Source organism: Puntigrus tetrazona, chromosome 9, assembly GCF_018831695.1.
Source record: "Puntigrus tetrazona isolate hp1 chromosome 9, ASM1883169v1, whole genome shotgun sequence".
Classification (NCBI taxonomy): Eukaryota; Metazoa; Chordata; class Actinopteri; order Cypriniformes; family Cyprinidae; genus Puntigrus; species Puntigrus tetrazona.
The window spans coordinates 20,156,331-20,168,806 of NC_056707.1; the positions used below are offsets into that span (position 1 = coordinate 20,156,331).

The window sequence follows — 12,476 nt, forward strand, 5'->3', positions numbered from 1 at the left end:
TTTACTGTATTTATTTATCAGATAAACAGCGCTCGTGAGCATATGAACAACTTTCGAAAACAATAAAATTCACACCAACCACCAGCTTTTAAACAATGGTGTGCTTCAATGTTTTTAAGTAAAAGGTCAGTGAGTATTCCATTGGGGGGCCCTTCTCTGTTGGCTTTTAGCTGCAGCTTGATTTTTGGCCATTTTTTTCCTGTTTTATTTTGTTTTGTAGAGTAGTCTGAGCTTTACAACGCAGAGCCTAGAGAATACGAATCTTCAAGCGCTGGGGTCTCACAGCATCTGTGCTCCTGCCTGACTTTTGTGCAGCTTTACCACAGAAACACTCCACCGCGAACTCCTGCCTCCTGTTCTAACGCTGTTTCTGCCTCTTACCTCTTCCCCTCTCCTAGTCCCCACCGAAAGGTGCCACCATTCCCTACCGCCCAAAGCCCGCCTCCACCCCCGTCATTTTTTCAGGTGGCCAGGTAAGAGCCGACCCGCTGGCGGCGTCCGCAGCCAACCTCAGCCTTTTACTGCAGCACCAGCCACTGCCTGTTAGTTCACTCAGGTTTTCTCACCTTCTCACTCGCATGCTGTCACACCATCCTAACCAGGGAAATGCTTGCAGAGAGAGAGGAGCTTTAGATTGCCAATGAGACTGTCAGGAGGCTACTGCCATCCAAAAAGTGAATTTTTAAGCAGAGATGGAAATGAAATGAATGCATATTTCTTACTTTTTTGTCTTTCTGCCGCTGTAATGCGTTCTGAGAGGTTTTAGAAGACTTCAGTTCACTTTAAATTCACTTTGCGAATGATTGCAAGCATTTGTGTGAAGTGTTGTGCATTTTGAAATCGAGTGCTTCGATTTCATTTCATTTTCATGTTCTAAACGTTTTTGCCCCTTTACAAGTTACCGTAAAAAAAGAGAAAGCATAAAAGCATTTGGAATGAGGTGCATATTTACGAGGGAAAAACTCAATTCTTGCAACTGATTTAAGATTCTGCGTCCGTAAATTAGAACAAATGTATTATTATTATATATTAATGTTCTTATTTTCTAAGCCTTTGTTTGTATCGGACATGTTGGGCTGCACTAACAAATTTCAATGCAGTTATTCTCTTTGGAAAAAAACCTTCAGGAACCTTAGAAGACTTTGTGTATTCAGCCGGTATAGAAACATTGTCTTTCAACATTGAAAAATACAAAATTGCATACCTCACCTTTCACATGCCATTGATTGTTTCTTGGCAGTTTGAGCGTATTTTTATTCCGCGCTGATGTTGTCCACTCTTATTGCAAAATAAACTCCTCCCTCTCAGAGCTAATATCATATCCTTTTAATATTTTCAAAGCTTGAAGTGAAACTTCACAAGATACGCGCAAGAGACTCTTGATAGAGTTGACCTGGATTTGCATTAATTTGAGATTCCAATAAAACTTGAAATGTCAAGATGCAAATATTAAAGGGATATGCTATCGAACATGGTTTTCAAAGTCATCCCCACTCATTTGCTAACCAACACAAACTACAATGCGTAATGTTTTTCCACTTATCTAACAGTCCTTTGATGATTAATAACAATATCCTTTAACTAAACTCTTAGGATCTTTTCAACGTAACTCGTTCACAGACGCTTCATCCAACATAGATGGCACGTCGCGGCTTTTACAACGTGACGCTTTTAAATGAATGTTCTTTTTAAAATATGACACTGCATTAAAAGCAGAATTTTACGTACCGTAGAAAACGTGAAGGGTGTTTTATATTCATCTATTCTTATGGTTCAGAAATAGATTTGCTTTTATTTACAGATATATTTACCTACTAAAGGAAAGTGTTTGTTATTTGAAGAGAATATGAAATGCATTTAAAGCATAGCGTGCACTTGAATAGACGCCAGGAGAGCTGTACATTTGTGTAGAAAAGCCTCAATTATTTAAAGCGCTGAATATTATTACTGTATAACTAGTCATAAAAATTATTCACATAAAATATGAAGGAAAACTCAGCTTTTGAACCCGAATGTCCCTGTAAAATATTAATAGATCCTTTAGCGGTTATGAATCAGTTCTTGTGTTTAATGGGCCCTGCAGCCTTGTAAAAATGTTTTTTCTCTGTCTCTCTCTCTCTCTCTCTCTCTGTCTTTCACAGGCCTACACAATTCAGGGACAATATGCCATTCCACACCCAGATGTGAGTCCCCAGCCATCCACCCTCTTCCCTCCCTAGCACCATCAGCAGTCTGCATGGCTCTGTAGTTTTCAGCGTGGACCTCTCTATTAATATTAAGCAGTAATATTAATATGACGTTTCTGATGTGTAATTTTTGTCGCATTGCAATCTGAAAATGTTCTCTACCTCAGCCCTCCGAAATGTAAACCAAACTTCTAAGGACTTGGCCTGTTGGAGGAAATGACAGTGTTTGTCATTTTCTAGGTAGTCGGCATAGAATTACAATACGAGATTCGCTCTGAGGTCATTCGAAAGTGACGTGGTTAGAACTGAAGTATTCCGACCAACAAGCACCACCTTTGATTAGTGCTAAGCAAATTTACCAAGCAAATCAACATTTCTGATTTTTATCAGAAACATAATTCTGGTTCTGCGGAAGGACTAAAAAGTATCATTTGTTTGCATAGGCAACCGGATTTTATGTCATGTTGACATTTTATTTGTTAATTGCAGCTATAATTTGAATTTCAAACTATGTTATGTTTGTGTCTTACCTGTTACATTAACCTGTAAAGGTTTACATGCACTAAGTCAGATTTATAATTTCATTCAGCATTTATTTAATTTAGCTGTTCAAAATGTAATATTTTTTACTATTATAATAGATACATATTTCAACTGATTGCAAATAAAGCAAAAAATATTAAACGGCAAACAGTCTTCAATGTTGATAATAATAATAATTCTTGAGCAGCAGATGAGCATATTGTTATTCTTCAAGGATCGTGTGATACTGGAGTAATGACTGCTGAAAATCCCCAAAAATATAGGTATTTTTGAACTATTTGTGATCAAATAAATGCAGCCTTGACCAGCGCTAGAGACTTCTTTCAAAAGCATTAAAGTGCCACTATTATGAATCTTAGAAAATGATCTTTCATGCAATGTGTAGCACAACTCTAAGTAAAGGAAAACACCCTGTAAAGTTTTACATCTGAAAGTGCAGTGTGTGCACAGTTATTGTACCTCAAAAGAAAGAGTCAACTCTCAGTTGAAACGAGTTGTTAAGTCCCCAGCCCTGTTGATGTCAACATGAAACATTAGCATATTGCCTGCCGACTTTATGGTGTTTTCGCGTTGGTCTGAATGAAAATGCAAACTCATTCTTTGCCACTAAGTGCTGCTTTTGGAGCTAAAGGCTAAGCTAAGAAACACTGCTTTAAATTAAATCGACCAATCATTGGAGGGGTTTGGAAAAATTAATCATTAAACGAATGGTTTGGGAGTTGTTGAACAAAAAAGGTAATAAACCATATTATAAGAAAATAAAGGTGTTTTTTGACCTTGCATGCATTTCATCCTGTTGTTTGGGACACCCTGAAACCAAAATATAAAAACTATGAAAAAAAAAAAAAAATATATATATATATATATATATGAAAAATCTATCCGACCCCCACTTTTAAACAAAAGTGTAGCCTACATAAGATGGAAAATAAGAAGGCAGATGTGGAATCGCAGTTGAGAACTGATAATTCATTCACTTATAAACACAACAAAAGTTGACTACATAGTTGTGCAGAAGATAAACTGAAGGAAAATGGAAGCACTCTCACAATCCAGATGATTTGTTAATCCTGATAGCTATGTTTTCCTCAGCGATAATCTGAATGAATATCTATCAGAGAGAAGGAGAGATGCCTTGTGTTAGTTCTTTTCATTTAGGATTGGCAGTGATTGATGCTTAGAGACGCTTCTGCTGACACTGCAATAACTCAAGTCAAGGTTGGACATCCCTTTCAACCTGCTTTAAACTCCGATTTAGAGGGTGTACACAACAACACCCAGCGCAAGTCTGCTGTGATTCAAAGACTGTTTGTAAAATGGACTTGCGTGTCCTCTGAAGGTTACCCGCGCACTTACGTGTTCATATCTCTGATGGATAACGGTTCACTCGTAGTTCAGGCGACAAATTATCCTTGGTAATAACGCCACCGTCTAATGCGTTTAGCCACTCGGGTTACAAAAAAAAAATTCACTTTGATCTTAAAATAAGAACATTTAGTGAATATAGCATCATTTGGACAATTTGCACGTTGGTTAAGCGACGTGCCTGGTTACTGTTGGAACAATATTCAAATAAAATGATACATATAAAACATTATTTAGTGGGCTGTGAATTTTTGTAATAATTTTTTAGGAAATGCTACGACGGAGCTTATGACAGATCAGTTAGCGATCAGATAAGATTAACCCACCAAGTCAGGCCAAGTCCTACTAAAGTTTCTATCTCTTCAGCTTTCTCTTTTGCTCTTCTTCCACCACAGTGTGTCATGGCTTCTTATCCTCTTTGTCTCTTTGTTCTAGTTTAGTTTCTTGATTTCTTGGTGTGACCTGTCTTATAACAATAACCTCTTAGCTCTACTGTCCCTCCAAACCCTCAGCAGTTGACCAAGCTCCACCAGTTGGCTATGCAGCAAACCCCCTTTACCCCCCTCGGACAGACCACCCCTGCTTTCCCTGGTACGTACCCACGAGCCCTTTTGAAGTTTCCTTCTCTTTGTACCTGTAGAGACGCTATCTTCGTCTTTCTCTCTCTCTTTCCTTCTCGTTCCATGTCAAGCATCATGACATGCCCGTGGTGGTTGCTCTTCACTTTGTGGATTTTTATCTATTTATTTTATATTTTTGTTGCTTCTTCCAAAAAATACTGCTTTTTTATTTTACTATTTTTGTTTAATTTCTGTTATGTTACTTAATTATTTGTTACTGTTGTAATTTGTAATTTTGTAATTTGTAGGTGTTTTTTCAGTGCTTTTTTTCTTTTTTTTTATTTGATAGGGTTTTTATTTTATTTGTTAGTGTTTTGTGTTTATTTATTTTATTGCATTAAACAATACATTAATTGTTTCATCCTTCCTACCCATTATTTCTTTCTTTATTTTCTACTTTTTTGAACTTTAGGTTCAACTTCTGGGGAAAAAAAACCTCACCTTGCATTGTTTTTTTTCCATTTTTTTTTGTCAACGTTTTATGAAGCACCTAATCCTGTACTGCTAAGACCTGGGATAAAAGATAGCGAGGTTTTCCTACTTATGCAACATTGTCACGTACAGGGGACTAATGGTGTAGAATTTCATGCTCGAAAGGAATTACCAATGGCAAAAAAAAATAGTGTTCTTTCCTGCCCTTCAGAAACTGGTGTAAGAGAAGCATATCAGTGTTTTGATTTTACAGACCACAACACATCTTCCACGAAGCCATTCATTACATATTCATCTTGATAAATACTGCCCTATTCAAGCTCAGATTAAAGCTATTACTAAGGGCAAACCCAATGCCATGTGGAGAGCAGAACATGCTTTGCTGTTCACATAGTATATCTAATATGTTTGTATTAGACCAAGGACATACTGTAGGAAAGTTTGCTTTGACAGAAGACAAGATGTGAGAACCGCTAGAGATATTAGTTTAAGGTGAAAAAAGGCCTCCATTAAAAAAAGCCTCAGGAGCACTAAGAGTTCCTCACACTCTGAACCTGGTCCATTAAGGCCACGGTCTTCTAAAGCTCACACTGAGTGTTGACACTTTCCAGCGTGTGTATGCAGTGCTGTTTATCCTAGGCTGTCTCTCGAGCTTCCCTCTGCTCTCTGATCCAGGTCTGGATGCCAGTCCCCCGGCCAGTACTCATGAACTCACCATTCCCAATGATGTGAGTACAACGATTGATGCTCCATTTTGACTCCCAGTCCCTTGTCAGAAAATCCTAACTGATGACACAAATACATTTCAGCTTATTTGAGAATAGATGTCTGATGTAGAGTCCAAGTCAGGGTCTTTTAAGAACAAATCTAAGTCAAAGTCAAACAGAAGTCAAAGTGTATGAATCCATCGAGAAAACTATTGAAAAGAACCCAACAGATTTGTTTTAAAACTGTATCGTTTTAATTGTTTAGGCTCTAATTTGGGGTCACAAGTCAGTTATTGTGATTTACACTAACATTCAAAAGTTTGGGATTGGTCATTTTTTCTATTTCAATATATCCTACTAAAGGAATATATCCTATTATACTTTTTTTCTATTTTAATATATTTTTAAACTAATTATTTATTTATTTATTTGAATAATTTGCTGAAAACACAATTTTTAGCATCATTACTCTATAGTCTTCAGTGTCACATGATTCTTTAGATTATTTTATTCATACTAATTTGGTTTAGAAATGTTGCCTATTATTATCAATGACAAAACCAGTTGTTTCTTTATATTTTTATGCAAAATGTTACATTTTTCTTGAAGGAATAGAAAGTTCAAAAGAACAGCATTTATCCATTTCAATCGTTCAAATCAATCTAATGCAACCATGCTGAATAGAAGTATATTTTTAACAGTAGTGTAAGTGTGACTCAATTCAGTGTTTCAAATTTCCATCTTCCAAGTTTCCATCTTTAGTGTATCCAATGGGATCTCTTCAATAGTTTGAATCCCTTCTTCCAAATTAAAAATAATAAAAATTTTGAAATGGTTTAGATTTCTGTCACAAAACTATTGTCACAGAAGCATACTTTCTGTAACACAAACTGTTTTCTTTTTGACAGTCCTTTGAGAACCTTTCTGCTTTCTTCCCAGCTAATAGGCTGCATAATCGGGCGCCAGGGAACCAAAATCAACGAGATCCGTCAGATGTCTGGAGCGCAGATCAAAATAGCTAATGCCATGGAAGGGTCATCAGAGCGCCAGATAACCATTACAGGAACCCCCGCCAACATCAGCCTTGCCCAGTACCTCATCAACGCAAGGTGAGCCTGTCAACATTTCACAAAAGTGTTTCCAAACATTTTTCTGGTGTTCTAACTCAAAACAGTTCCCTAAAAGCAGCTCAGATAGGATCTTCACATTGTGTGTTCGGGGAATCCGAGATGTTTAGCCACAGGCCCATTAAATCTATTCTTGTGTGTGATGTTGAGGCTTGCAGGGTAGCGGCCGGGGCCAAACTAATGCATATTGCTTTCCCACGGTTCTGATGGCAGGTTCAGAGACGTGGCCGCCATGTGGAATGACCCCTCATCAATGACTACATCCTGAAGCCCCAAACTGCTTTCATTATCTGAAGCTATCAGCAGCTGATTCCTAAAAAACATTATATATATATATATATATATATATATATATATATATATATATATATATATATATATATATGTATACAATCTTCCCTTAGAGGTCACCAACCTTTCCCTTAAACCCCATGGTCAGCTTCATCAGTAGCTACGATCATGTAGGCAGACTACTGACTTAAAAAAAAAAAAAAAAACCTTAAAAAGAAAAGCAGGTCAACTGTAGTATGATTTGTTCATGTTATGCAGTGTTTTAGTGTAGTATTTTAGCATGCCGAATGCTTGGATCTTGTTACATATTTATTTATTCTTTAAATTTGTTAGATTAGTTCAGTACGGTTGCTGCATAAGTCTTGTAGTTTGAACCCAATAGCATTTTCTAGCAATGCTGTTGGCAAGGAGCTAGTGATGTGATGCAGATGTTGTAACGAAGAACAAACGCATGTCAGAATCGGGGAAATGCTGGAAACTGTGTTTCTTTAGAAGCGGAAGAGATTTTATTTTTGCATTTGTTAAGAGCTTGATTGTTTTCAGCTTAGCCGAATCGACGGTAATGCATGCTTATTACTCGACGCGGAGAGCAACAAGGCGGAAAAAGCTATCATTTTTGTACAGAAGTGTCAAATGCTTTCAGAATTATTTTATGTTATCTATTTTTTCTATCTTTTCCTTACCCCACCCCCTTTTCCTCTTCCCTTAACTATTCTAGGCTGACGTCTGAGGTCACTGGAATGGGCACTCTCTAATTTCTACCCATGATCCTTCACTGCATCACATGACCCTTGAACCAATGGCATTGCACCTAGTTTGTTTTCTCTCTGTACTTTTGCTGTCCTGTATTTTCAGTAATTCTGACTAATTTATATTCTATAATGTGCACATATTTCAAATCTCAGTTTGATGTTCCTCCTACTCAACCTTTGTTGTGCTCCCGATGGTCCTGCTTTATAATTATTTTCAAAGACACTTTACCTTTTTTTGACTCTCTAGTACCTCACGTCACCGGTGTCCTGTTTTGCCATCGCTTTCACTGTGAATTCACGTTTTTCAATCCGTATTTTGTGGTGTGGTACAGCAAAGCCAATGAAATCCTCCGATTTTTCAGTCTTTCATTAGGTCAGATCGAGTTTAAAGCAGTAGTCCTGTGCTTTTGCTCCAGGGCTTTGCTCACCGGGAACCTTACAACAGTGCATCTCATACATGAATAATGAAACCGACTGATGGAGTTGGAATGTTTGCACCACGCCTGTACGATTTGTTTGCATCTGTCATTGTGGCATGCGGAGTAACACCGAGAATCCATTATTAGCTTCTTGCATTCACTTTCAGAACTGAGAGGAAGACCAAAATCGGTATGAAAACAAACAATCAATGTGAGGACGTACTGTATGAGCCGTGCTCCGAGCTTTACTGCATGCTGGGACATTTCAATTCAACCCACAATCTAAGTTTAAGTAATTGGATATATTACCGCAGAATTATTTATAGGATATTTTTATATGCGACGTGTTTTTGCAGTAGTGTGAGAAATACAGTGGCTTTATTTCTCTGGAAGTGAATACAGATGTGCTGATAATGAAATCCACCCCGTGCTCCTCTACCATACGCTCTCTCTGTGAGTATGGTAAACTCTCACGAAGGGCCCAAAATTAACTTTTTGCCACTACTCTATGTTGTGAATGAACATTTTTACCTGCTATCAAACTGTATTTTGCATTATTATTATGATAATCTTCAGGGGCCTCGTTTATAAAAAAACGCCTACGATCAGATTTGACTTCACACACACACACACATACATTCATTGTTTTTACACATAAAAAAATTCATGCTGAACTGCAGTTTCTAAAGTGGGACTCATTTTAAAAAAATCGTTTGTAAATACAGACGTTATTTCAACGCTGTTGATTCATTCGTAGGTACATTTTGGAACATGTCGAACATTATACGCGTGTCTTTACAACCAAGGCCCCTGGTTTCACAATTCGAACTTATCCGATTTCAAGTCAGTTTTTACTCACCCTTGGTAGCTGGCGAGTGTTCATTTTGGACCCTGTCCTCACGTGTCCAGCAGCGCACTTCATTCTGACAGTGTTTTCCATATTGCTCTCCAAAACCATGTTTGTCAGTCGAACCGAAAAGTCATGCACAGGCTCTGCATGCGTCAGACGAGACTAAGAGGTCGTTCTCCACTGACAGCTTCTGAAACATGCGCACGCACAGTCGACACGGCTGCCGTGCCCCTATTTCTGCTACAGACCAATACAACAGAGCGCTTGTTATTTCCCTAGTCCGCTCTTCAGTGATTAGTCAGGATCATCTCGGGCTCTAGAATGTTCATTGGTTTTGGCCAGACTTTCAAAAGTGATGGCAGATTTTGTACCCTGGTCTGCTCTTAAACATGATTGTTTCTTTATAACAGTTGTTTAGCTTCAGTTAAAGCCGCTGTGTGTTTATATTATTATTACTGATACCCATGATTCTTGAGTGTATCTCCTGCTGATGTAGCCTTACTGATCAGCTCTAATAATATTTTTCTCACATGCAAAAATTGAATTTAAGCTGTTTATGTTGCATGTTTTGCTGTGATTAATTATTATTAGTATTATTAAGACAGCCTGTACACTCTATTAATGATTCCTTCCAGTTATTTTAGCCACCTATTTGCACCTTCAATTATATTTTTATCCCTGATCATACAGCTACGAAAAAGAAATGTGTAATTTCTGCGGCACAAAACAATCCGCGGCAAATCTGACTGACATGCGATGTTTATATAAATGCAAAGATGCTCTTTTTACGGTACATGCGTCTCGTAAAGCAGTTATATAAAGACCCTGATGGCATTGAAGTACTTATCAAGTCTGGAGACCTTATAAATGAATGTGCAGTGCCGTAAACCCCATCTGTTGTATTGTAAATGCCTGTGGAGAAATGTATATTTAGAGATGCTACAAAAAAATAAGTTACCTTCCTCTAAAATTAATATGCCATGCTGTGCGTGTGAAAGATTAGCAGCAAGGCACTCAATTTGTTCTGTTTCCAAACAAAACTTGTTTAGTCAGTGTACTGAGGCATTTCATCCTTTTGACTTCCATTGAAACAGACAGGGGAATGATTGAAGTCATTATTTTTGCAATTTTGTTTGTTGCCGCTAGTCGCGCAGAAATTACACACTTCAATTCTCGCCCCAGCAAAACTGTCAGTGTCGTGTTAAGCAATTTATTTCCAGTGCTGAAGCCCCCTCTGATTAAGCTCTGAACGTTTTCCCAATTTCTCCTGAAGATTGCGACCAGGCTGAGGTCATGTCGAGTTCCCATTTTATCCAAATCGGAACTCTTTCAGTCAGCCATCAATATGTATTTCATCCTCCACATTTAAATGTGTAAAATGTGGCATCGAAGCTGAAAGTTGAATGTAACCGCTTCAACGTGATTCATTATTCAACCTCTAGTTTACCTTCTTGCCGTTTTTCCAATTGCATGCTTTTTACATGAGAATATGTAATCATGCACAGGAAGAAAAACAATTCTTTCACAGTCTTGCAACAAAATTATGGAAGTGTGTTTCCACCACGGGATAAAATTTAGATCTGACAATTTTGACTTTTTTTTTCCCCCTCACAGTTTTGGTTTCTTATCATTCGAAGAAAAATTTTCAGGACAGAATTATGAGATATAAGATTATAGTTGCAAGAAAAAAAAAATAAAGGTTTATTCACTATGGGGGAAAAAATAATAATTTAAAATCTCGTTTGTATTGCGAGAAAAACGTCTGAATTGTGATATAAAAGTCACTATTTCTTTATGTTTTATTCATAGCCGGAAACAAGCTTTCATAAAGAATACATTCTTATTTATTTAATCTGGTACGAAAGCATGCATTTGCAAAGCATCGAAGTTGTAAAGATATATATTTCTATATTTCTATTCGGTATCCGTTTAGCAGTTTCACTGCAGTCAATTCACAGATATGCACCCAAGAGTTAATTCACACCGAAATCTGACATTTTATGATTTAATGTCCATTATGAGCACAGAACTTTTCTAATGTTGGATTAGTAAAGGTATGCACATGGTCATGCTGAGCCATCCGTGCACATGGCCGGAAATGATGTCATGCTGTTGCTTTAAAGTAGCTCATTTTTCGACACGTTATTCAACACGTTTTGTTGGTGTTTTAGATTCAGCGTTGAGTTTCTTGTCGTCGCATTTACCATATGTTTTGCACTGCTTTGAAATGTAATATTTGTGTCAGTGTCTTAGACTCTGTTAACATTAAGTTAGATTGTATGTTCACACAAGGCTATGTCTTGTGATACATGTATGGAATGTTTTATTTGATGTTCTGTTTAGTCCATAACGTGCTGTACTCTAGATCACTGTACAGATGCATATTAATATTCAGACAGCAGCATGCGTAACTTCGACATTTCTCAGTAGCAGAATGCTTCACCAAGGGAGGCTTTTGTTATTTTTTATTACTACTGTTATGACTATCATTTCACAAATGCAATAAAAAAATAAATGTTCGTATAGGACCGCAGTGACGTGTCGAAAATGATTCACTGTTTGGTGGGAAAGTCAGTACGCCATTGCAAACGGCTTTTTGTATTTTTCTCATGTTTCATCTCCGCCCGACCTCATGATATTCACATGATGTTGTTCTCACGCAAATCATGTGGTTAATTTGCACTCATACATTTAACACTCATGAATTCTCACTGTGCACATCTAGGATCATTACATTCGTTTTGTTGGTCATGCAGTTTTTCTTTGTACTAGAGCAGCAAAAAAAAAAAAAAAAAAAGCCCTCTACCTGTCTGTGCTTCTGTAAATGATTCTGTTTGGGGGGAAAAAAAAGTAAGAGTAATTATTTTGTGTTGGACAGTTTGCTGCTTGCAGGTCTATATTAGATTCAAATTACTGCTGAGGTTAGGTTAAACTTTGAAATGTTTTGTAAAAAGGAGATAATAAAGTTTGTTTTCCCTTGAATTTTTGTTGTGCGTTTTTTATTAATTTTATAATGATCATTTTTGTGGTTTGTCATGATAGAAACCTGTAGGCTTGGGGGAGACAAGGTGATAGATAGATAGATAGATAGATAGATAGATAGATAGATAGATAGATAGATAGATAGATAGATAGATAGATAGATAGATAGATATTTTATAGCTTATAGAAATAAAATTGTGCA

At 37.2% G+C, this 12,476-nt stretch overlaps 1 protein-coding gene across 11 annotated transcripts in view; it reads left to right on the top strand.

The window, feature by feature from the left end:
• The window catches only part of pcbp3 (poly(rC) binding protein 3), a 53,861-nt gene extending 41,587 nt beyond the window's left edge, over nt 1-12,274 (top strand). The window contains exons 12-17 of one of the 11 annotated variants that reach the window (XM_043248974.1): nt 399-542; nt 2,142-2,183; nt 4,607-4,685; nt 5,822-5,874; nt 6,793-6,962; nt 7,194-7,351. In XM_043248974.1, coding sequence (XP_043104909.1) covers nt 399-542; nt 2,142-2,183; nt 4,607-4,685; nt 5,822-5,874; nt 6,793-6,962; nt 7,194-7,248 — 543 coding nt within the window. In that variant the 3' untranslated portion in view covers nt 7,249-7,351. Of the gene's footprint in view, nt 1-398; nt 543-2,141; nt 2,184-4,581; nt 4,686-5,821; nt 5,875-6,792; nt 6,963-7,193; nt 7,352-7,989 lie in introns of those variants that run through there. The other 10 variants (XM_043248975.1, XM_043248978.1, XM_043248979.1 and 7 more) reach the window with 10 other exon arrangements.
• Nucleotides 12,275-12,476: the final 202 nt, after the last annotated feature.